At 43.4% G+C, this 22,880-nt stretch overlaps 3 protein-coding genes and 1 pseudogene across 4 annotated transcripts; all 4 read right to left on the reverse strand.

The window, feature by feature from the left end:
• Nucleotides 1-687: 687 nt before the first annotated feature.
• On the reverse strand, nt 688-22,751 carry cbr1.1.L (carbonyl reductase 1, gene 1 L homeolog). 2 transcript variants are annotated; one of them, XM_018245918.2, is made up of 4 exons: nt 22,674-22,751; nt 4,332-4,605; nt 1,862-1,969; nt 688-1,249 (listed from the first exon to the last, which is right to left on the reverse strand). In XM_018245918.2, exons 1-4 carry the CDS (start codon nt 22,686-22,688, stop codon nt 813-815), a joined length of 834 nt encoding a protein of 277 aa, XP_018101407.1. In that variant the 5' UTR covers nt 22,689-22,751; the 3' UTR covers nt 688-812. The 2 variants fall into 2 exon arrangements, with proteins under 2 accessions (XP_018101407.1, XP_018101406.1); XM_018245917.1 differs by lacking the exon at nt 22,674-22,751 and having other exon boundaries at nt 4,332-4,706.
• cbr1.2.L (carbonyl reductase 1, gene 2 L homeolog) lies at nt 12,385-14,436 on the reverse strand. The gene is made up of 3 exons (XM_018245916.2): nt 14,073-14,436; nt 13,595-13,702; nt 12,385-12,961 (listed from the first exon to the last, which is right to left on the reverse strand). Exons 1-3 carry the CDS (start codon nt 14,359-14,361, stop codon nt 12,525-12,527), a joined length of 834 nt encoding a protein of 277 aa, XP_018101405.2. The 5' UTR covers nt 14,362-14,436; the 3' UTR covers nt 12,385-12,524.
• On the reverse strand, nt 14,992-17,086 carry LOC121399812 (annotated as a pseudogene).
• LOC108707868 (carbonyl reductase [NADPH] 1) lies at nt 18,984-22,688 on the reverse strand. The gene is made up of 3 exons (XM_018245919.2): nt 22,400-22,688; nt 20,912-21,019; nt 18,984-19,509 (listed from the first exon to the last, which is right to left on the reverse strand). Exons 1-3 carry the CDS (start codon nt 22,686-22,688, stop codon nt 19,073-19,075), a joined length of 834 nt encoding a protein of 277 aa, XP_018101408.1. The 3' UTR covers nt 18,984-19,072.
• Nucleotides 22,752-22,880: the final 129 nt, after the last annotated feature.

A 22,880-nucleotide genomic window follows, 5' to 3' on the forward strand; every position in this document is an offset into this window, starting at 1 on the left:
CACCAGACTATGAAGAAACACCGTCATATCCGGGATTTATAGTAATATGTATTTATAAACACTATACTCTCTAACACTCTATCCAACAGTAACCCTTTAACATACTTCCTACTGTGTAGAGAAAGGCAAGATCAGACTGACCTGCCTGGATACCAGGGAATCTCCTGGTCGGCCCCACCGTAGGACGATTCCAATCACCTCTCATATTTTCGCCATAGAATCTTGTCACACAAATACCATTCAGTAAATTTTATGTTATGGCTGTTAGAGTAAGCACTGGCTTCTCCATCCAACACTAGAGAAAGTTTTAAAGGATTTAAATGCTACTATAATAAATTTGAAACAACTGACTACAGTCAGCTGAAAGTTACATTTGAGAGAAGAAGAAAGTCTTGTGATGCTGCTCTGCTTAGAATACAAAGTTAGTGAGAAGCGATGAGTCAACCGACCTCACATAACTTTCCTTTTATTCCACCAGAATGCAGTATTCTCTAATATAAGGAAGGGAGGTTGCTAGTTTTCCCTGCTATATAAAACCTTATAAATATAGATAATATGCTGATCGGGATGGATTTTGCCGCTGTACATTACATTGTGTTTATTGGTAGACAACTCAGAGAATTCCCCCCCCCCCCCCGAGTCCAAATCAGACAACCCCCATTTTCATATCATATGAGTGAGTCACGGTTTAGATGAATTATTTATTTATAAAGAACAGGGCACACAGTAATAATAAAAGGTCTTGGGTGGTTAGGCTGGGCTCTCATGGTGTGAACATAAGGAATAACACAACACAAGTTATTACTGTCTAGTTACCAGGGCACAACTTTCTTCTCACTCACCAACTCCCCATGAGGAGAATCTGCATTGCTGGGAAGAAGAGCTAAATACACAGGTGTCTCTGCACCCTCATCTGGGGATTTTGGGGCTTTGGGCCCAGCCATGTCAGTCTTCACCCACCCCGGGCAGCAGGCGTTGAGCAGGATCCCATCATTTTTCCTCTTCTCGTTCAGCTCCCTGGCTTGGATTCTGGATATTACAGTTACCCCAACTTTGGACACCCCATAAGCTGTGTTTGGCCACCCTTCCTTCTGATGGACTCCCTTCTTGGCATCTTCCACAAACTTCTCCATTAATGTAACCAGCTCCTCCTCTGTGATGGTGTCGCTGCGAAACACCTTCTGCAGTTCTGGGCTACAGCCTTTGAGAGCACTGCTGCTTAACATGCTGGATACATTCACCACTCGACCTGAGGGAAAACCCACAGTACAATCTGTGATCAAACCAGGACTCACACTAGCCATCACCATTAAGCTAATCATACATGTCCACATTTTTCTGGGAGGTCTCTGTGGTCAGCTTAACTGACAACAAGTTTACAGATATATAGAAGGGGTATATTCCAGGGGTACCCAGGGCACAAATAAGCACTCACCCCAAATCTCTTCAGGGGTACCTGGCCTTCAGACTGGGATCCCTTAGCTCATAACAAGGTTACAGATATATAGAAACATTGGGGTAACAGTCACCCTGCTATAGTTCCAGGGGTACCCAGGGCACAAATAAACACTCATCCCAAATCTCCCCCTAACTGGCCTTCAGGCTGGATCCCCTTAGTTCATAACAAGGGTTACAGATATATAGAAATATTGGGGTAACAGTCACCCTGCTATAGTTCCAGGGGTACCCAGGGTACAAATAAGCACTCACCCCAAATCTCTTCAGGGGTACCCAAGGAAGCAAATGAGCATTCACCCCTTAATCCTCATAACTAATCTTATGCCCCCTAGAAGAGCCAAGCCCACATTTTGGGTACCACTGCCTTGCAGAAAACACATGTCATTCAGTACCATGTACTCACCATGAGGCTTGATCTGAGGCAGCAGCTCATTACATATATCCCTGGTGGCAAAGAAGTTGGTTTTCAGCGTCACATCAGCCTGGGTGCCAAATGGTGTTGGATCAGCACCTGATGAAAAAAAGGGTATAGTCAGACTTGTATAGAGGCCTAGGAGTTTTCCAACAGTCTAAGCTTCTCAGTTTTTACTAAGCCAATAGGCTGGCATCCCTTGTCTGGTGTCAGGGTGAAATTAAGCTGGGGCCACCTTTAAGTTAACTTTTAGTATGTTATAGAATGGACAATTCTAATCAACTTTTCAGTTGGTCTTCATTATTTATTTTCTATAGTTTTTCAATGATTTGCCTTTTTCTTCTGACTCTTTCCAGCTTTTAAATGTAAATCCAAAAACAAATGCCCTGTAAGGCTACATATGTATTGTTATTGCTATTTTTTATGAATCATCATTCTATTCGGGCCTCTCCTATTCATATTACAGTCTCTTATTCAAATGAATGTATGGTTGCTAGGTAATTTGGACTCTAGCAACCACATTGCTAAATAGTGCAAACTGGAGAGCTGCTGAATAAAAAGCAAAATAATAAAAAATGAAAACCAAGTGTCTCAAAACATCACTCTCTACACCATACTAAAAGTTAGCTCAAAGGTGAACAACCTCTTTAAGGACAAGGCAAGTGTATTTGAGTTCTGAGAAGCACTGCTGCCCCATGCAGCTTAGAGGTACCAGTGTGGTTGGCTTTTAAGCTCTCTAGCGCCACCTCCAGTCCAGCTCCCTATTAGCAGCTTTGTTGGATTTTTAGACTGGGCTCTGTGTCCCTAAAGATTAGGCAGAGGAGGGAACTAAAGCTCCAGTATTTCTGAGCTGCTGTGCCACAGAGAAGTACTAATAAATAATGTAATATTTCCATATGCAGAAATAAAGGGTCAATTTCCCTAAAGGTGGCCATACACAGGCAGATTAGAGTTGCTGATATTGGTCCTTTAGACCGATTCCGCACTTTATCTATCCATGTATGGGGCATTCCGACGGACCTCCCTAATCTATATCAGGCCAAAAATCATCCCTTGCGATCGAGGAAAGCATCGGCTAATTGATGAGGTTTTTGTCCCATCGGCGCCCATTGCCATTGTTGTACTCCAATTGTTTGGCCCTAGGGCCGAACGATCGGATTAGCCTGATATTGCCCTGCCTTTTGTTGGCATATAAGGGAAAGATCCGTTTGTTTGTCAATCTCAAAAAAGAAAATACTATATTATATGGCCACCTTAAAGGGGTTGTTCACCTTCCATACACTTTTTCAATTGAGTTGTTTTCAGATTGTTCTCCAAAAATAAAAACTTTTTTCAATTACTTTCCATTTTTTCTTTTTTTACAGTTTTTCCAAAATCTAAAAGTCCGTGTCTCTGGTGTTTGAGTCTGGCAGCTCAGTAATTCAGGTGCAGACTCTGAACTGTTACAATTTTGCAACATTTAGTTGATCCATTTCTCAGCAGCATCTCTGGAGTATTAGCAAATATTGTATCAATTCTAACAGCTGCCTGTAATGAAACTCAGGGATTCTGCTCAGCAGGGACAAAGATAAGAAATGTATCAGCTAAATGTATCAATTTTGAACGGTTTAGAGGGTCGGCGACCCCCCTCCCAGAGCTGCTTTAGAAAAATTTAATTTACACTTTAATATCAGAAGAACCATTGCTCGCAGAAAATAGAAAGTAATTGGAAAAAAAACAATTGCAAATTGTCTCAGAATATCACTCTCTACATCATCCTAAAAATTAATTTAAAGTTGAACAACCCTTTTAAGTCAGCACTAAGGGAAGTGTTTTTATGCCAGTTAGCATTTGTGCTTGTATGTTCTCCCATTGTTCCTTGCTGGGTTCCTCCCCACCTGATTTCTGTAAAACACTGCAGATTATGTAAGCCTTATTTAAAGGATAATTTAATAATTAATACAGTCAAGGTGATTTGGAGCTTTAAAGGCAAAAACACTGTTACATAAAGACAGTCACACAAACAAGAAATGCAGGTAATTCTGGGTTAAAGTCAAAACCCAAGCTTTCATGTCATGTCATGTTAGCCAATCACCATCCTCTCCAGAAGCGTCAGCGAACTCTGTTCCAATGAGATAAATTCAATAAATAAATCCAGGCAGCAAACTCTTTAAGCCACAGATTCCCCTTTTTAGAGGGAAGCGCTGGAAATAAATCAGCCCAACTCAATGTTGCTTTCATTAGTCTAACATATACTTGTGCAAACACAAGGGACCCCTATAATGCTAAAATATTAGAAGATACTGGATTCTTTGAAGCTGACATGGGAGTCAGGTCACAGTCATGTACTCCATCTGTAATGTTGCTATTTGTTATAAATACAATGTAACTCCCGCCAGCCCTTCCCATGAGGTCCCAGCCTGGGGGAAATTAACTAAATGTGGTTCTAGATGTGATGTATAAGTCGTGGGGTTGTACTTACCTTTAAATGCAATGCCAGCGTTGTTAATGAGCACATCGATCCCACCGTACTTCTCCTTTAAGAAACTCCCCAGGGTCCTAATGCTCTGCAGATTGTTGATATCCAGCTGGTGGAAGAGAGGGGACAGCCCTTCCTTCTCCTTCAGGGCCCTGACAGCTTCTTCTCCCAACTTGGGGTCTCTGGCTGTCAGGTACACGTCTCCCTTGAACTGTTTGCAGAGAGCTCTCACTATGGCCAGTCCGATCCCTTTATTGCCCCCTGTTACTACTGCCACCTTTGCACCGGCCATTCTGCTAACACAGTCTGTAAGAACCTGCTGCTGCACCTCTCTCCCAAAGCAGCAGCCTGTTATATTGTCATTCCCTCCCCTCCCTCTGTAACCAGACCCAATGTTGCAATGTCTCCCCGCCTCCAGTGTCTGACCCGCCCCCAGTGCCCCACCCCACCCCCATCTCTGCCCCGCCCCCAGTGCCCCACCCCACCCCCATCTCTGCCCATAGCCTCTGGTTTTGTGCTAAACAGCACCACCTGCTGCATTAAAAGGGTGGTTCACCTTTATGTTAACTTTTAGAATTTATAGAATGGCTAATTCCAAGCAACTTTTCAATTGGTCTTCATTTTTTTAAAATAGTTTTTCAATTATTTGCCTTTTTTCTGACTCTTTCCAGCTTTCAAGTGACCCCTATCTGAGAAAGAAAGACTTTGAAAAGGCTACACATTTATTTCTATTGCTACTTTTTATTACTCATCTTTCTATTCATATTCCGGTCTTTTATTCAAATCAGTGCATGGTTGCTAAGGTCATTTGGAATCTAGCAACCATATTGCTGAAACTGTAAACTGGAGATCTGCTGCATAAAAAACTAAACAACTCAAAAAAAAAACAAAAAACAAAATCGAAAATATCACTCTCTGCATCATAAGAAAAGTTAATTCAAGAACCCGTTTAATGTAGAATGTTTCTCTATGGTCCAGCTGAATCTGCTGCAGGGTTTGCCCACAGTTGTCAGTTGCTCATTTCCAAATCAGAAAGCAGTTCTAATTAGTGATTGTTAGCCTCGTTAGCTTCAGCCTTATCCCTAATTCTTAACCTTAGGTCCAATGGTATAACTAGATGTTACTGGACCTCATAGCAAATACATTTTAGGGCCACCAACATATCCAGAGGCTGTCCTGCTTTACCCATATATGTTACAAATGCTCATTAATTAGGGCCTCATAGGGCCCCTATACCTCCTGGGCTGCTCGGAAGCTGCAGGGTCTGCTTCCTCTGTAGTTAGGTCCCAATATGTTGTTATACAACTACAGGCTGCCCTTTACCAAATCCAAGCGAGGGGTCAAGGGTGGGACATCTGGTGCCTCCACTGGCTGAAACAATTTTTACCTGTCTCCGTCCCTTTCTATTCTTCTGCATTGCTGCTTCTCACTTTTGAGTCCTGTGAAGAACCATGCAAGTCTGACTTCTGCTATATGTTTCAAGATTAAGAACCAGCAGTGCACATAAAGGAAAAGGCAGATGCTGCTATCAAAAGCAATTAGATTTACAAATAACTGGCATTGTGTAATGAAGTTATATTATTAAGCAACAGTTTATTTCTGGGTTTGTTTCCCCTTTAGCCTTTCCCTCTTGGAAAATGTACCAGCACCAGCGGTGCCAATGATGCCAATAATGAATCCCTGCAGCCATATTTACATAGTAGAATGGGCCTGGGCTTGCTTTGTGTGCATGTGACTGGCAGATTGAAGCAATTGTCTGCAAATCATTATTATAACGTAACATGATCTGTGCTGCCTGTGTTCTCATGTCAGCATGACTCAGCCTTTTCTAATGTTGATCCTCATCAGAAGAGCTGAGAGAAAGACTAGTAACAATGATATGTATAAACTAAACCAAATGCACTGATTTACCCGCCTCTGCTCAGCGAAGTGTGTATGGATAGACTCCTGCTTGATAAACCTGTCCCCCAACCTGTATAAATGGAATATTCCATCTTGTCTTCTGCCAAGTTATCATTCACTCTGTCTGAATAAGTCACATGGTATAACCCAATCAGTGAGGGTAAAACATACTTAGACATGAGAAACATCACATTGATAAGGAAAACAAACCTTCACCCATGAACAAAGAGAAGGACAACCTATCCCCCAATCTAAAGCCCCCCAAGTACCATAGAACTGGTTCATCTTTACTAATCTCAGGCCCCTTAAATATACTCATAGTCTGTACAGAGAGATCCCATAAAGCTATGGCAGCATAGGTATTCCCTGTACTAAGCACAATTCAGCAGGAACAGCCCCCTAAATTTGCTCATATTCTGTACAGAGAGATCCCATAAAACTATAGCAGCATAGGTATTCCCCTGTACTAAGCACAATTCAGCAGGAACAGCCCCTAAGTTTGCTCATAGTCTGTACAGAGAGATCCCATAAAACTATAGATATTCCCCTGTACTAAGCACAATTCAGCAGGAACAGCCCCTAAGTTTTCTCATAGTCTGTACAGAGCGATCCCATAAAACTATGGCAGCATAGGTATTCCCCTGTACTAAGCATAATTCAGCAGGAGATACCATAAAACTGTGCCAGTGGGTATTGTTTGTATTAAGCTCAATTTAGCAGGAACATCAGAGGGAATGATGGCTTTCTCACTGCCATCCAGCCGTGTTTGCTTTCTGTGTATGTGACAGTCGGTAGATTGGTAAAGAGAGTTGCAGATAATTCTGTGCTGCATGTGGCTGTCATCATGACTCAGGTTTTTCATTCTATTGCTCTGTCAGTTATGAACAGAAATGAAAGAACAAACAGTAACAACACTGTATATATAGTGAATAAAGTACCCCCTCTTGTAAAATATAAGGATATTATAAGTTACCAAGGAGTTCCATGACCATATAAAACAAGAAGGCCAAGTGTTTTATACAGGTCATGCAGGGCCGCCATCCAGGGGGACAGGGGGGAGAGTTGTACTGGGCCCGGGGGGTAAGGGGGCCCCAGGGGCGATCCTGGCCCCTTCACTGCCTGAGGCAGTTTGCTGTTGCTGCCGCCCCCCTCACCCATGCGCTTAACTTTTTGCACCGGAGGGGGTCCACGAGGGGGTGGAGAGGGCCAGGAAGCTAGTGCAGAGAGCACATTTGAACTCTCTGCACTAGAATAGCTGAATCTCCAGTTTGAAAACCGGAAATTCGGCTCTTAAAGTACCAGGAGCAGCATTTTTGCCGCCCCTGGTACTTAGTGGGGAAATGCCGTCTGAGGCAAGTTTCTCAAATTGCGCCCTGGGGGGCCTGGCTGCACTGCACTTACTGGATTAGCCTTCGGAAGGGAGGGCGGTAGGGTTACCAGGTCTAATTTCCAAAACCAGCCAAAGTCCACTAGAAAAACAGCTCAAACCTAACCAAGAGGCACTTCAAAAGTAGCCTAAAAATAGCACAATATGTGCTGTGAAAAAAAAGTCTAATTATGCCTTTTTCAAATTTTCACTGTGTTGCAAATTTTTCCATGAAGCAAAATAGGACAGATTCGCCCCTTCACCAGTTTCGTAACTACAGAGGGGGCCCCAGGAGGTATAGGGTTCCCGTAGGGTTGCCACCTTTCTTCATGACGGAGACCGGACAGGGGGGTGGGGCTGTGATATCAGTGGGTGGGTCATGACATAGGTGGGAGTGTCCATGACATCAGGGACGGGGCTATGATTGGCCGATCGCTGTGTCACTCAAGGGAATCCTGATTTCCAAATAAGTTTTGACCTGGCAGCCCTTCAAAATACCGGGCAGTCCAAGTCAAAACCGGACAGGTGGCAATCCTAGGTCCCCGTAATACATATACAATTTTAATAAATATTGTTAATATTGGCAGCTCACTGACAGCAGGTGGGCCCTGCTAATCAAGTAAGTGCAACATGGCAGGACCCCCTAAAGGCCCCTCTTTGTGGTCCCTATTATTGTATGTGGGGGGGGGGAAACCTGGGCACCAATTTTTTATAACGTGGAGGGGGCATGGCCACCAATTTTCTTTTTACCTTGTGGGGTCCCAGCCACCAATATTGTTTTAATGGGATCCCTGACCACCAATTTTTTTTTATTTTTTATTAGCATGTGGGGGGGCCCCTGACCAAAAATTTATTTTTTATTAACATGTGGGGACCCTAGCTACCAATGTTTTGTTTTTTTACTCTGGGGTGGACCTGTGGGTGGGGCTTGCAGTGGGCGCAGCACAGGGGGCCCAGGAAATGTTGTCGTATGTGGCCATGTGATTTGTGATGGAGGCCCTGAGGTCTTGGAACTTTAAGGTGACTTCTAATATCCTCATATTTTACAGGGGGTACTTTATTTATTATAATACACAACTTTCAGTGAGTCATGTGAAATGACATCACTAAGCTTCGATTATAACTGATGACATCACTAAGCACCTTTTAAAAATGTATAAACTGTATTAAGTATTAAATGGCTGCTTACACCTGAGACTTTATCCCTTAAATATTTTCATATTTGTGGAGGCAAAATGCATCTGGCCTCCTACTTCTGGTGTCTGTTTTACCCGGCCTCCCACTGTGGTCCCAAAGCAGCAGATGGTGATACCCCTGGAACTATAGCAGGGCGACTGTTACCCCAATGTTTCTATATATCTGTAACCTTGTTATGAGCTAAGGGGGCCCAGCCTGAGAGCCAGTTAGGGGGAGATTTGGGGTGAGTGCTTATTCATGCATTGGGTACCCCTGGAACTATAGCAGGGTGACTGTTACCCCAATGTTTCTATATATCTGTAACTTTGTTATGAGCTAAGGGGGCCCAGCCTGAAGGCCAGTTAAAAGGAGATTTGAGGTTAGTGCTTATTTGTGCCCTGGGTACCCCTGGAACTATAGCAGGGTGACTGTTACCCCAATGTTTCTATATATCTGTAACCTTGTTATGAGCTAAGGGGGCCCAGCCTGAAGGCCAGTTAGGGGGAGATTTGGGGTGAGTGCTTATTTGTACCCTGGGTACCCCTGGATCTATAGCAGGGTGACTGTTACACCAATGTTTCTATATATCTGTAACCTTGTTATGAGCTAAGGGGGCCCAGCCTGAAGGCCAGTTAGGGGGAGATTTGGGGTGAGTGCTTATTTGTGCCCTGGGTACCCCTGGAACTATAGCAGGGTGACTGTTACCCCAATGTATCTATATATCTGTAACCTTGTTATGAGCTAAGGGGGCCCAACCAAATGTAAGACCACAAAGGGAACTTGGCTAAAAATATTGGGGGTAAAGTTCTGCTTTTTTCTGTGTTATATGTAAGGCGTGTCACATCAGAGAACACTGAATTTACACATTTATGTACATAATCTAACAAGGATTTTAAGATTGGCTCTCAAGTTTGAAACTGAACCTCCCGATATAATCCCCAAAAAGGTGAGGTCTATGAAATATGTACATAAGGATTATGTGTCATTCTCATCAGTCCCTGCCCCAGTTGAGTTTACCTACAATATAATCCCCTATCACAGTCACACCTACTAGGAACCATTTAAGCAGGAGCCAATTTATTTTAGTGTGTAGGAGGAAAGCAGAGCAGACCTACATAGAAAGGCTGATATTTTATTTTCCAGAAAAGTTGGCAGCCCTATAGTACAATCAAGGATTTTTTGGCCACTGATGGATAATTTGTGATTCATAATTTTAAGCAGCTTTGCAATATACATTAGTTACAATTTTTTTTGTTTTTAAATTGTATTGCTACTGAAAGCAGAGTTTGTCTGTTCCTGTCTATTCTCTGCACTGGTGATTCAGACTGTTGATACAATGTAGCCGATTAACAGACTTTTGCAACATTGATTAAAAAGTAACAACCAGGAGTTAAGCAAATGCTGCTTTCAATAGCAATTGTTTTTACAAATAACTTTAAAAGCTCTGGAATGATTTTTTTTTTGATAAATGTATATTGGAAAGTTACTTTGAATTATGTTTATTTTGAGGTTGACTTGCCTTTTAAGTTGGTGAGATTTGTTTTTCTTTAGAAAGTGATTGTGCAGTGACATAACTAGATGTTACTGGGTCCCACAGCAAAATCATTTGAGGGGCCCCCAAACTCTCCTAGGTTGTCCTGTTTTACCAATATACTGTATATTAAAATGACTCATTAATTAGGACCTCATGGGGCCCCTATACCTCCTGGGCCATCTGCAGCCACAGGGTCTGCTTCCTCTTTAATTACGCCCCTGTGATTGTGGATATATAGGAGTGTTGATGTGGTTCCCCCAACTGATGGGTATCTGTTGTCTATTATTATAACCTGATCCAATCGTTGTTCAAATCTGGTAGAAATCCACTTGTCTGGTGATGCCAAGGCTGCAATGTTACAATGTTCATAACCTGCTACAAATCAAGGGGCAAGTGGATTTTTATGAACCTCAGGGTCAAATCAGGACTTTGTGTCTCCAAATACTGTTTTTCCTCTGCAATTTAAAGACCCAATGGCAGATTAAATAAGTATCAGGCACAGGAGAAGCTATAAAAATTCCAGGTCAAAGTGGACTACTACATTTTTAATTCGGTGCATAAAGTTTTTGCTAAACCAAAATACATGGACATTCATCTAGTGATCCTCTCGCCTCTGCCAGGGTTAGAACTAATTCCTAAAATAAACTCCTTGCTCAAATATTGGTGGCAACGAGATAGTTGGACAGACAGACGCTCTCCATTCCAGGCTTGTAAAAAAAACAAGCATATACACAGCCTGGCATGTTTAATGCTGTAACCAGCAATTAATCATAAGCTCCAGATATTGGCAACAGCAAGAGTCTAGCTAACCATTGGCTACTGCATAACTACAGAGTGACATTCATATAATTGTGCTGCTCTGCATCTCTCTCCACAGGTAAATATTGGACATTGTCAGTTATACAGTTCAGTTCCATGGGAGCCCATGTAATATTTAAAATAATTTTGGCTTTTGATCTCCTCCAGAACAAAACTAAGCATAAGATATATTTAAATATATATAAATGATACTTTGTTCCTGTAAGGACTGTGAGAGGGACACTCCTATAGAGGCTGGTAGCAGAGATGAAAGGGCTCATAGCAATGTAAATAAGCTCATGTACTCTCTTATAGGGAATGAGAGATGTTCAAGGATGGGCACACTGCAGTTTTCCCCATTATTGTGACCATGGTACATGAACTATGAGATGGACATTCCTATACAGGACTGGTAATAAAAAAGAGGGGGCCCAAGCAATTCAAGTAGGTTCCATCATGATGACAATAACAGATGAACTGTGTCCCCAGGTACTGTTTTAGTTTCTATATATCTGTAACCTTGTTATGAGCTAAGGGGATCCAGCCTGAAGGCCAGTTAGGGGGAGTTTTGGGGTGAGTTCTTATCTGTGCCCTGGGTACACCTGGAACTATAGCAGGGTGACTGTTACCCCAATGTTTCTATATATCTGTAACCTTGTTATGAGCTAAGGGGATCCAGTCTGAAGGCCAGTTAGAAGGAGATTTGGGGTGAGTGCTTATTTGTACCCTGGGTACCCCTGGAACTATAGCAGGGTGACTGTTACCCCAATGTTTCTATATATCTGTAACCTTGTTATGAGCTAAGGGGGCCCAGCCTGAAGGCTAGTTAGAAGGAGATTTGGGGTGAGTGATTATTTGTGCCCTGGGTACCCCTGGAACTATAGCAGGGTGACTGTTACCCCAATGTTTCTATATATCTGTGACCTTGTTATGTGCTAAGGGGGGCCAGTCTGGAGGCCAGTTAGGGGGAGATTTGGGGTGAGTGCTTATTCGTGCCCTGGGTACCCCTGGAACTATAGCAGGGTGACTGTTACCCCAATGTTTCTATATATCTGTGACCTTGTTATGAGCTAAGGGGGGCCAGTCTGGAGGCCAGTTAGGGGGAGATTTGGGGTGAGTGCTTATTCGTGCCCTGGGTACCCCTGGAACTGGATTTATACACTTTTTAGATAATGTTACAAAGATACAAAACATGATTTCCCAGCTGTTTGTGAACTGCACCTCCAACAGGTCATGCCCCCCCCCCTCTTTGATTTCAGCTAATTATGAATCTCAAACTGTTTGGTAAATGATATTTTATTTCTAATGATAAAATTACATTTCAGGTAGATGGAGTGTTATAAGGTCTCAGATGCTTAAGGCAGAACCTTTTTATGGGGGCACACAGGTTAGTAATGAGTGCCGGGGGGAGGTTAGAAATTTACCAGGGCACAACTTTCTTCTCACTCACCAACTCCCCGTGAGGAGAATCTGCATTGTTGGGCAGGAGAGCTAAATACACAGGTGTCTCTGCACCTTCATCTGGGGATTTTTGAGCGTTGGTCCCAGCCATGTCAGTTTTCACCCACCCCGGGCAGCAGGCGTTGAGCAGGATCCCATCATTTTGTCTCTTTTCATTCAGCTCCCTGGCTTGGATTCTGGATAGTACAGTCACCCCAACTTTGGACACCCCATAAACCATGTTTGGCCATCCTTGTGTCTCATGGACTCCCTTCTTGGCATCTTCCACAAACTTCTCCATTAATGTAACCAGCTCCTCCTCTGTGATGGTGTCGCTGCGAAACACCTTCTGCAGTTCTGGGCTACAGCGCTCAAGGGCCATGAGACTGACAAAACTGGACACATTAACCACCCGACCTAAGGAAAACAGATGGAAGAAATCAAGTCTGAATCTAGGAGGCACCTTCTAGCTCCCGTTGACTTGATAGATGATAATGAGGACTAGATATATTATACATTATCTCCAGGCTTTGGAACACAGATTAAAACCAGAAGTTCTGAGATCCGGTTATTCCAAGTACAGTATATACTATAATTTAATTTTATTTATTATATAGTTTGTTACTCCATATATTCTATATATGTAATTCATGTGATGTAGTTGTATAATCACATTTACTTTACAGTGCTACGCAATATGTTGGCGCTATATAAATACATGTTAATAATAATAAAATAATAATAATAATTTAATGTTTCTGTTTCAAATTAAATCTAATTTAATTTTACATTGTGTAAAAACGGATTTGGGTTTACTTCCCCTTAACCTGGAAAATGAAGCCTTTCCTCAGTCCAGCACTGTTGATTACATCAAATAAAAAACTCAAATTTATTTGCTTACATTAAAACCACAGGCAGGGCACATTCCAGCACAAACTCTGACTATTCGTACATTTAACACAGGTGTGCGCACTGTCCCTTTAAAAACACTAATAATGCGAGACGGACAATAGGAAATACCTTTCAGTCAGGGTGCCACTAATAACTCACCATGGGGCTTAATCAGTGGGAGGAGCACATTGCATACATCTCTGGTGGCAAAGAAGTTGGTTTTCAGCGTCATCTCGGCCTGGGTGGCAATTGGGGTGGTGTCAGCAACTGGTGAGATAAAGAGACACAAAAGGAACACAATCTAATAAACGTGTTTTCTGTTTCATAAACACAGCACTAGCCCTACCAACTGGGTACAGTTTAGCCTTAAACGACCCTGTAAGTCACAGGCTCATCTAGTGGGTGGGACTAGAGCACATATGGCAGCTTCCAGACCTAGACTTGGTTGCAATATTCATAAAGGCCTGTTACAAAACCAGAAGCACCTTGGCAGCCTTATTATATTATTCGGTGTCTATATTATAGATACAATGTATCACTCCTGCCAGAGTCTCCCATGAGCCTATGTGGCTATATTGTTATGATAATCTCTGGGTTGGTATGTGGTGCAATTTATCAATCCTAAAGTTGTACTTACCTTTAAATGCAATGCCAGCGTTGTTAATGAGCACATCGATCCCACCGTACTTCTCCTTTAAGAAACTCCCCAGGGTCCTAATGCTCTGCAGATTGTTGATATCCAGCTGGTGGAAAAGAGGGGACAGCCCTTCCTTCTCCTTCAGGGCCCTGATGGCTTCTACTCCCAACTTGGGGTCTCTGGCTGTCAGGTACACGTCTCCCTTGAACTGTTTGCAGAGAGCTCTCACTATGGCCAGTCCAATCCCTTTATTGCCCCCTGTTACTACTGCCACCTTTGCACCGGCCATTCTGCCAACAGAGCTTACAAGATACAGGGATCTAATAACTGGGGCTCCAGTATGTGATGTGAATGTGAAAGCAGTGCCTCTCCCTAATTTATTTACCAGCCCGAAGCCCTGCCCGCCCCACCCTAACTGTATACAGATTAAATTCTATATATTAAACAGTGCCACCTGCTGCACATCTGTGGAATTCTCTATATCAATGAAATTATGGTTTAAAAACATAGGGTGAAAAAAATTGGTTGGCTTTAGTTCCCCTGCAGGAATGGTTTCCGAAATATGACAAGCCCTATCAATTACTTAATAAATACATCCAACTTTAAAAAGAACTGTGGAAGGGGCATTCCTATACAGGGCTAGTGATAAAGAAGAGGGGAGCATCTCAAGTAGGTTCCATCATGATGACAATAACAAATGAACTGTGTCACCCACAGACTGTTTCAGTTTCTATATTTCTTTAACCTTGTTATGAGCTAAGGGGGCCCAGCCTGAAGGCCAGTTAGGGGAGATTTGGGGTGAGTGTTTATTTGTACCCTGGGTACCCCTGGAACTATAGCAGGGTGACTGTTACCCCAATGTTTCTATATATCTGTAACCTTGTTATGAGCTATGGGTGCCCAGCCTGAAGGCCAGCTGGGGTGAGTGTTTGGGAACCCCTGGAACTGGATTTACACAGTTTCTAGATAATCTAACAGTTGAAGGTTGACATCCTTGGTTTCAGTTGATTACGAGTCACGCTATTTAGTCAATTATGTTTTATTTTGAAGTAATTTGAAATATGAAAATACATTTCTGGTGAATGGAATAAGGTTATGGGTGCTTAAGGTAGACTCTTGTGGGACATACATGTGAGGAATGAGCGGCTGGGGGGCAGGGGCTTTATCAATTTACCAGGGCACAACTTTCTTCTCACTCACCAACTCCCCATGAGGAGAATCTGCATTGTTGGGCAGGAGAGCTAAATACACGGATGTCTCTGCACCTTCATCTGGGGACTTGGTAGAGTTGGACCCAGCCATGTCAGTCTTCACCTTCCCCGGGCAGCAGGCATTGAGCAGGATTCCATCATTTTTTCTTTTCTCATTCAGCTCCCTGGCTTGGATTCTGGATATTACAGTTACCCCAATTTTGGACACCCCATAAGCTGTGTTTGGCCACCCTTCCTTCTGATGGACTCCCTTCTTGACATCTTCCACAAACTTCTCCATTAATGTAACCAGCTCCTCCTCTGTGATGGTGTCGCTGCGAAACACCTTCTGTAGTTTTGGGCTACAGCTCTCAAGTGCCATGTAACTGGCCATACTGGACACATTAACCACCCGACCTAAAGAAAACAAATGGAAGAAACCAAGTCTGAATCTTGGAGGCACCTTTTGTGATGAGAATGGGCACTAGATACAGGATAAGTTGACTATCTCCAGACTTTGGAACTATTTAATTATACAACATGTTGGTGCTAATTTTGACCATTTCTGATCCATAATTCCACGGTTCCCACAATTTGTGGGGGTTACACTTGGCTCCAGGGGTTTAAATGTGTCAAGTCACTTTTAAGGATCACTATGGACATTCTCTAGGTATCAGCACAATACACGGGTGATGTGCTGGAAATGTGTAATGTCACCTGCCAAGACTCCAACACCCACAATTGTGATTCTTCATCTATATACCTGTCTGGGGGAGGTTTTACTTCTCCTTTAGTGAATGATATCTGCTTTCACTATGCATCCTTATATTATTACCACAAGCAGAACATTCCTGCACAAGTGACTGACTGATTGTATACTGAATATAGGTGTGTGTGTGTACTGTTCGTTTAAGGAAAACTAATGTGAGAATAACTGTAGTTAAAACCAAGGGTCCCGACCAATAACTCACCATGGGGTTTAATCAGTGGGAGGAGCTTGTTACATACATTCTGGTGGCGAAGAAGTTGGTTTTCAAAGTCATCTGGGTGCCAAACGGGGTGGTGTCGGCAACTGGTGAAGGAGGCACAAAGGGACCAGGATCTATTCAAGTTCTATTAGCTCAGCACTAATCCCACCAACTGGGTGCAGTTTAAAATCAACCATAAATTTGTGCTTGTATGTTCTCCCATTGTCCCGTGCTGGTTTCCTCCCCACATGATTTCTGTAAAACACTGCAGAATATGTAAATCTTATATAAAGGATAATTTAATACTTAATACAGTCAAGGTGATTTGGAGCCTAAAAGGCAAACACTGTTACATAAAGTCATACGAACAAGAAATGCAGGTCATTCTGGGTTATGGTCAAAACCCCTTTAAGGCCTCATAGGGGTCCCTATACCTCCTGCCCCCCCCCCTGCAGCCACAGGGTCTGCTTCCTCTGTAGTTAGGTCCCAATATGTTGTTATACGACTACAGGTTGCCCTTTACCAAATGCAAGCGAGGGGGCAAGGGTGGCACAACAGTTTCCCTCATCTGGTGCCTCCACTGGCTGAAACAATTTTTACCTGTCTCCGTCCCTTTCCATTCTTCTGCATTGCTGCTTCTCACTTTTGCAATAAAGTCCTGTAAAGAAGAATGCAAGTCTGCTATATTGTTTCAAAATTAAGAACCAGCAGTGCAGATAAATGAAAAGGCACATGCTGCTATCAATAGCAATTAGATTTACAAATAACTGGCAATGTGTAAAGAAGGTATATTATTAGTAGTATTTCGCTGCCGGAAAATAAATTTGCGAAACCGCTGCGAAAATTCACCAGCATCAAAAAAAAATTGGACGCGGCATCAAAAACGAGACGCCGGCACTGTTTCGCTAATTTTTTTCAGCAAATTTTGCGGGAAATTTGCGAATTTTCCGACAAAACGAAACGCCCTAAATTCGCCCATCACTAATTGTTAGACAACAGTTTATTTTTGGGTTTGTTTCCCCTTAAGCCCTTCCCATATTTACATAGTAGAATGGGCCTGGGCTTGCTTTGTGTGCATGTGACTGGCAGATTGAAGCAATTGTCTGCAAATCCTTATTATAACGTAACATGATCTGTGCTGCCTGTGTTCTCATGTCAGCATGACTCAGCCTTTTCTAATGTTGATCCTCATCAGAAGAGCTGAGAGAAAGACTAGTAACAATGATATGTATAAACTAAACCAAATGCACTGATTTACCCGCCTCTGCTCAAGTGTCTATAGGTAGAATCCTGCCTGTTAAACCTGTCCCCCAACCTGTATAAATGGAATATTCCATCTTGTCTTCTGCCAAGTTATCCTTCACTCTGTCTGAATAAGTCACATGGTATAACCCAATCAGTGAGGGTAAAACATACTTAGTAATGAGAAACATCACATTGATAAGGAAAACAAACCTTCACCCATGAACAAAGAGAAGGACAACCTTTTCCCCAATCTAAAGCCCCCAAATTCATCTGTTCTAATCTCAGGCCCCCTAAATATACTCACGGACTGTACTGATAGATACCATAAACCTATTCCAGCATTGGTGTTGTTAATATCTCGGTTTGCATAAAAAAAAAATTGTATTATTTGTTCTAGTGAATATCCTCCTTTGTATCATGTAGAACATTCTATTTCCTTATTGGCAAAATAACCAGGATGGTTGGCATGACTCCCACTGTGGTCCCAAAGCAGCAGAAGTTGATCCACCTGGAACTATAGCAGGGTGACTGTTACCCCAATGTTTCTATATATCTGTAACCTTGTTATGAGCTAAGGGGGCCCAGTCTGAAGGCCAGTTAGGAGAAGATTTGGGGTGAGTGCTTATTTGTGCCCTGGGTACCCCTGGAACTATAACAGGGTGACTGTTACCCCAATGTTTCCATATATCTGTAACCTTGTTATGAGCTAAGGGGGCCCAGTCTGAAGGCCAGTTAGGAGAAGATTTGGGGTGAGTGCTTATTTGTACCCTGGGTACCCCTGGAACTATAGCAGGGTGACTGTTACCCCTATGTTTCTATATATCTGTAACCTTGTTATGAGCTAAGGGGGCCCAGCCTGAAGGCCAGTTAGGGGGAGATTTGGGGTGAGTGTTTATTTGTACCCCTGGAACTATAGCAGGGTGACTGTTACCCCAATGTTTCTATATATCTGTAACCTTGTTATGAGCTAAGGGGGCCCAGCCTGAAGGCCAGTAAGGAGAAGATTGGGGTGAGTGCTTATTTGTGCCCTGGGTACCCCTGGAACTATAGCAGGGTGACTGTTACCCCAATGTTTCTATATATCTGTAACCTTGTTATGAGCTATGGGGGCCCAGCCTGAAGGCCAGTTAGGGGGAGATTTGGGGTGAGTGCTTATTTGTACCCTGGGTACCCCTGGAACTATAGCAGGGTGACTGTTACCCCTATGTTTCCATACATCTGTAACCTTGTTATGAGCTAAGGGGGCCCAGGCTGAAGGCCAGTTAGGGGGAGATTTGGGGTGAGTGTTTATTTGTACCCCTGGAACTAAAGCAGGGTGACTGTTACCCCAATGTTTCTATATATCTGTAACCTTGTTATGAACTAAGGGGGCCCAGCCTGAAGGCCAGCTGGGGTGAGATTTGGGGTGAGTGCTTGGGAACCCCTGGAACTGGATTTACACAGTTTCCAGATAATCCAAAAGTTGAAGGTTGACATCCTCGGTTTCGTAGATTACAAGTCACACACTGTTTATTCACTTGTTTTATTATGAATTAATTCTTGTAATGAGGACATACAGACGAGGAATGAGCGGCCGGGGGGCTGGGGCTTTATCAATTTACCAGGGCACAACTTTCTTCTCACTCACCAACTCCCCGTGAGGAGAATCTGCATTGTTGGGCAGGAGAGCTAAATACACAGGTGTCTCAGCACCTTCATCTGGGGATTTTGGGGCGTTGGGCCCAGCCATGTCAGTCTTCACCCACCCAGGGCAGCAGGCGTTGAGCAGGATCCCATCATTTTTCCTCTTCTCATTCAGCTCCCTGGCTTGGATTCTGGATAGAACCGTCACCCCGACTTTGGATGTCCCATAAGCCATGTTCGGCCACCCTTGTGCCTCATGGACTCCCTTCTTAGCATCTTCCACAAACTTCTCCATGAATGTAACCAGCTCCTCCTCTGTGATGGTGTCGCTGCGAAACACCTTCTGCAGTTCTGGGCTACAGCGCTCAAGGGCCATGTAACTGGCCATACTGGACACATTAACCACCCGACCTAAAGAAAACAAATGGAAGAAACCAAGTCTGTATTTTGGAAGCACCTTTCGTGATGAGAATGGGCACTAGATACAGGATTAGTTAACTATCTCCAGACTTTGGAACTATTTATTTATACAACACTCACATTTTGGTGCTAATTTTGACCATTTCTGATCCATAATTCCATGGTTCCCACAAGTTCTGGGGGTTACACTTGGCTCCAGGGGTTTAAATGTGTCAAGTGAATTTGAAGGATCACTATGGACATTCTCTAGGTATCAGCACAATACACGGGTGATGTGCTGGAAATGTGTAATGCCACTTGCCAATACTCTAATACCCACAATGCCTTGTGATTCTCCATCTCTATACCTGTCTGGGGGAGGTTTTACTTCTCCTTTAGTGAATGATATCTGCTTTCCCTATGCATCCTTATATTATTATAACCACAAGCAGAACATTCCTGCACAAGTGCCAACTGACGAATCGTATACTGAATATAGGTGTGTGTGTGTGTGTACTGTCCCTTTAAAGGGATCCTGTCATCGGAAAACATGTTTTTTTCAAAACACATCAGTTAATAGTGCTACTCCAGCAGACTTCTGCACTGAAATCCATTTCTCAAAAGAGCAAACAGATTTTTTATATTCAATTTTGAAATCTGACATGGGGCTAGACATATTGTCAATTTCCCAGTTACCCCTGGTCACGTGACTTGTGCCTGCACTTTAGGAGAGAAATGCTTTCTGGCAGGCTGCTGTTTTTCCTTCTCAATATAACTGAATGTGTCTCAGTGGGACATGGGTTTTTACTACTGAGTGTTGTTCTTAGATCTACCAGGCAGCTGTTATCTTGTGTTAGGGAGCTGTTATCTGGTTACCTTCCCATTGTTCTTTTGTTTGGCTGCTGGGGGGGAAGGGAGGGGTGATATCACTCCAACTTGCAGTACAGCAGTAAAGAGTGATTGAAGTTTATCCAGTGACGGAACTAGGTGGGGGGCGGGCCCTGGTGTGGGCTGTGCAGCCGGTCCCCGCCCCCCACCCTTGTCCGTGCGGCTGGAGCCGACGCCAGAGGGCGCGTGACTGCCGGGGGGCCCTGCGGGGGTGCGGACCCTGGCCCAATTGCACCCCCTGCTCCCCCGTAGTTACGCCACTGAGTTTATCAGAGCACGTCACATGACTTGGGGCAGCTGGGAAATTGACAATATGTCTAGCCCCATGTCAGATTTCAAAATTGAATATAAAAAAATCTGTTTGCTCTTTTGAGAAATGGATTTCAGTGCAGAATTCTGCTGGAGCAGCACTATTAACTGATTCATTTTGAAAAATTTTTTTTTCCCTATGACAGTATCCCTTTAAGCACAATGAATGTGAGAATAACTGTAGTTAAAACACTTAGGGTCCTGACCAATAACTTACCATGGGGCTTAATCAGTGGGAGGAGCTCGTTGCATATATCTCTTGTGGCGAAGAAGTTAGTTTTCAAAGTCACCTCGGCCTGGGTGCCAAATGGGGTGGTGTCGGCAACTGGTTGAGATAAAAGGAGGCACAAAGGTATCAGAATCTATTAAACACAAGTTCTATTAGCACAGCACTGGTCCCACCAAGTGGGTGCAGTTTAAAATCTCTTTTAAAAGTCGCGGGAGGGAGAGGAAGGACAAGCCTATTAAACCATTGCTGAGATCAGGGCAATCTCTCCCCTATAAATACTGTGGCACAGGAGAGGTTAAAGCCTAGTTAGACCAGTACTTAGATTGCCCAGACCAGCAACACTCTCTTGTTACAAGTCTTAGGGAGGAACTCCTCGGGCGATTTCGGCGTGATCTGACGCGCTGAGCAAAAACGCAGTTCACAAGTCGGATGCGACAGAAATAAGGTAAGAGATGGAAACGTCGGATGAAGTCGCATCGTTCATCCGGCGTGACATGACTGTCGGATGCAGACCCAGCGTGAAGTCGTGTCGCATTGGAAGAGCGATGGGATACCATCCGACTTTCCTGTTGCATCTGACTTGACGCCTGCGTTTTTGCACAGTGCGTCGGATTGCGCGAAATCGCCCGTGGAGTTCCTCCCAGAAAGGGGGGGGGAAAAGAAACAAGCCTGTGTAAATGATCAATGCTTTGGTACTGGCAAACTTTTCCCCTTATAAAATGCTACTGGCATGGGGAAGGATCAAGCCCACTTAAAGGAGAAGGAAACCCCCTGGGCGCAAAACCCCTCCCCTGAAATTGCAAACAGGAGAGCTGCTGCATAAAAAGCGAAATAACACAAAAACCACAAATAATAAAAAATGAAAACCAATTGCAAATTGTCTCAGAAGATCGCTCTCTACAGCATACAGGTATGGGATCCGTTATCCGGAAACCCGTCATCCAGAAAGTTCCGAATTACGAAATGACCGTCTCCCATAGACTCCATTATAATCAAATAATCCAAATTTTTAAAAATGATTTGCTTTTTCTCTGTAATACTTAAACAGTAGCTTGTACTTGATCCCAACTAAGATATAATTAATCCTTATTGGAAGCAAAACCAGCCTATTGGGTTTATTTAATATTTGCATGATTTTCTTGTAGTCTTAAGGTATGAAGATCCAAATTACAGAAAGACCCGTTATCAGGAAAGCCCCAGGTCCTGAGCATTCTGGATAATAGGTCCCATACCTGTATTAAAAGTTCATTTAAAGTTAAACAACCCCTTTAAGATTTATGTAGTGAGTCTCACTAGGGAACCAGTATGGCAGCTTCTAGGCACCGACCTGCTACAACATTAATAAACAACAATTAATTCTGCATAACTTTCCCAACAACCCCTGGGGCACTGACCTTTCACTGCAAAGCCAGTTTTTTTGCATTAATCTCTGGGTAGGCAATAGGTACAATGTATGAGTCGTGGGGTTGTACTTACCTTTAAATGCAATGCCAGCGTTGTTAATGAGCACATCGATCCCACCGTACTTCTCCTTTAAGAAACTCCCCAGGGTCCTAATGCTCTGCAGATTGTTGATATCCAGCTGGTGGAAGAGAGGGGACAGCCCTTCCTTCTCCTTCAGGGCCCTGACAGCTTCTTCTCCCAACTTGGGGTCCCTGGCTGTCAGGTACACGTCTCCCTTGAACTGTTTGCAGAGAGCTCTCACTATGGCCAGTCCGATCCCTTTATTGCCCCCTGTTACTACTGCCACCTTCACACCGGCCATTCTGCTGCTCTAATAGCGATCGCAAGCGACAGAGATCTAGAGACAGAGGCTGTTGTACTCCCCGACAGTACATTAGCGGCACCTCCCTTATAACTACCCAACCCTCAGCCCCACCTTTACAGGTAAACGAATCCAGTTCATTAAACAGCGCCACCTGCTGTAAACCAATGGAATTTACTATATCGACATAGC

The sequence above is a fragment of the Xenopus laevis genome, chromosome 2L (genome assembly GCF_017654675.1).
Source record: "Xenopus laevis strain J_2021 chromosome 2L, Xenopus_laevis_v10.1, whole genome shotgun sequence".
Lineage (NCBI taxonomy): Eukaryota > Metazoa > Chordata > Amphibia > Anura > Pipidae > Xenopus > Xenopus laevis.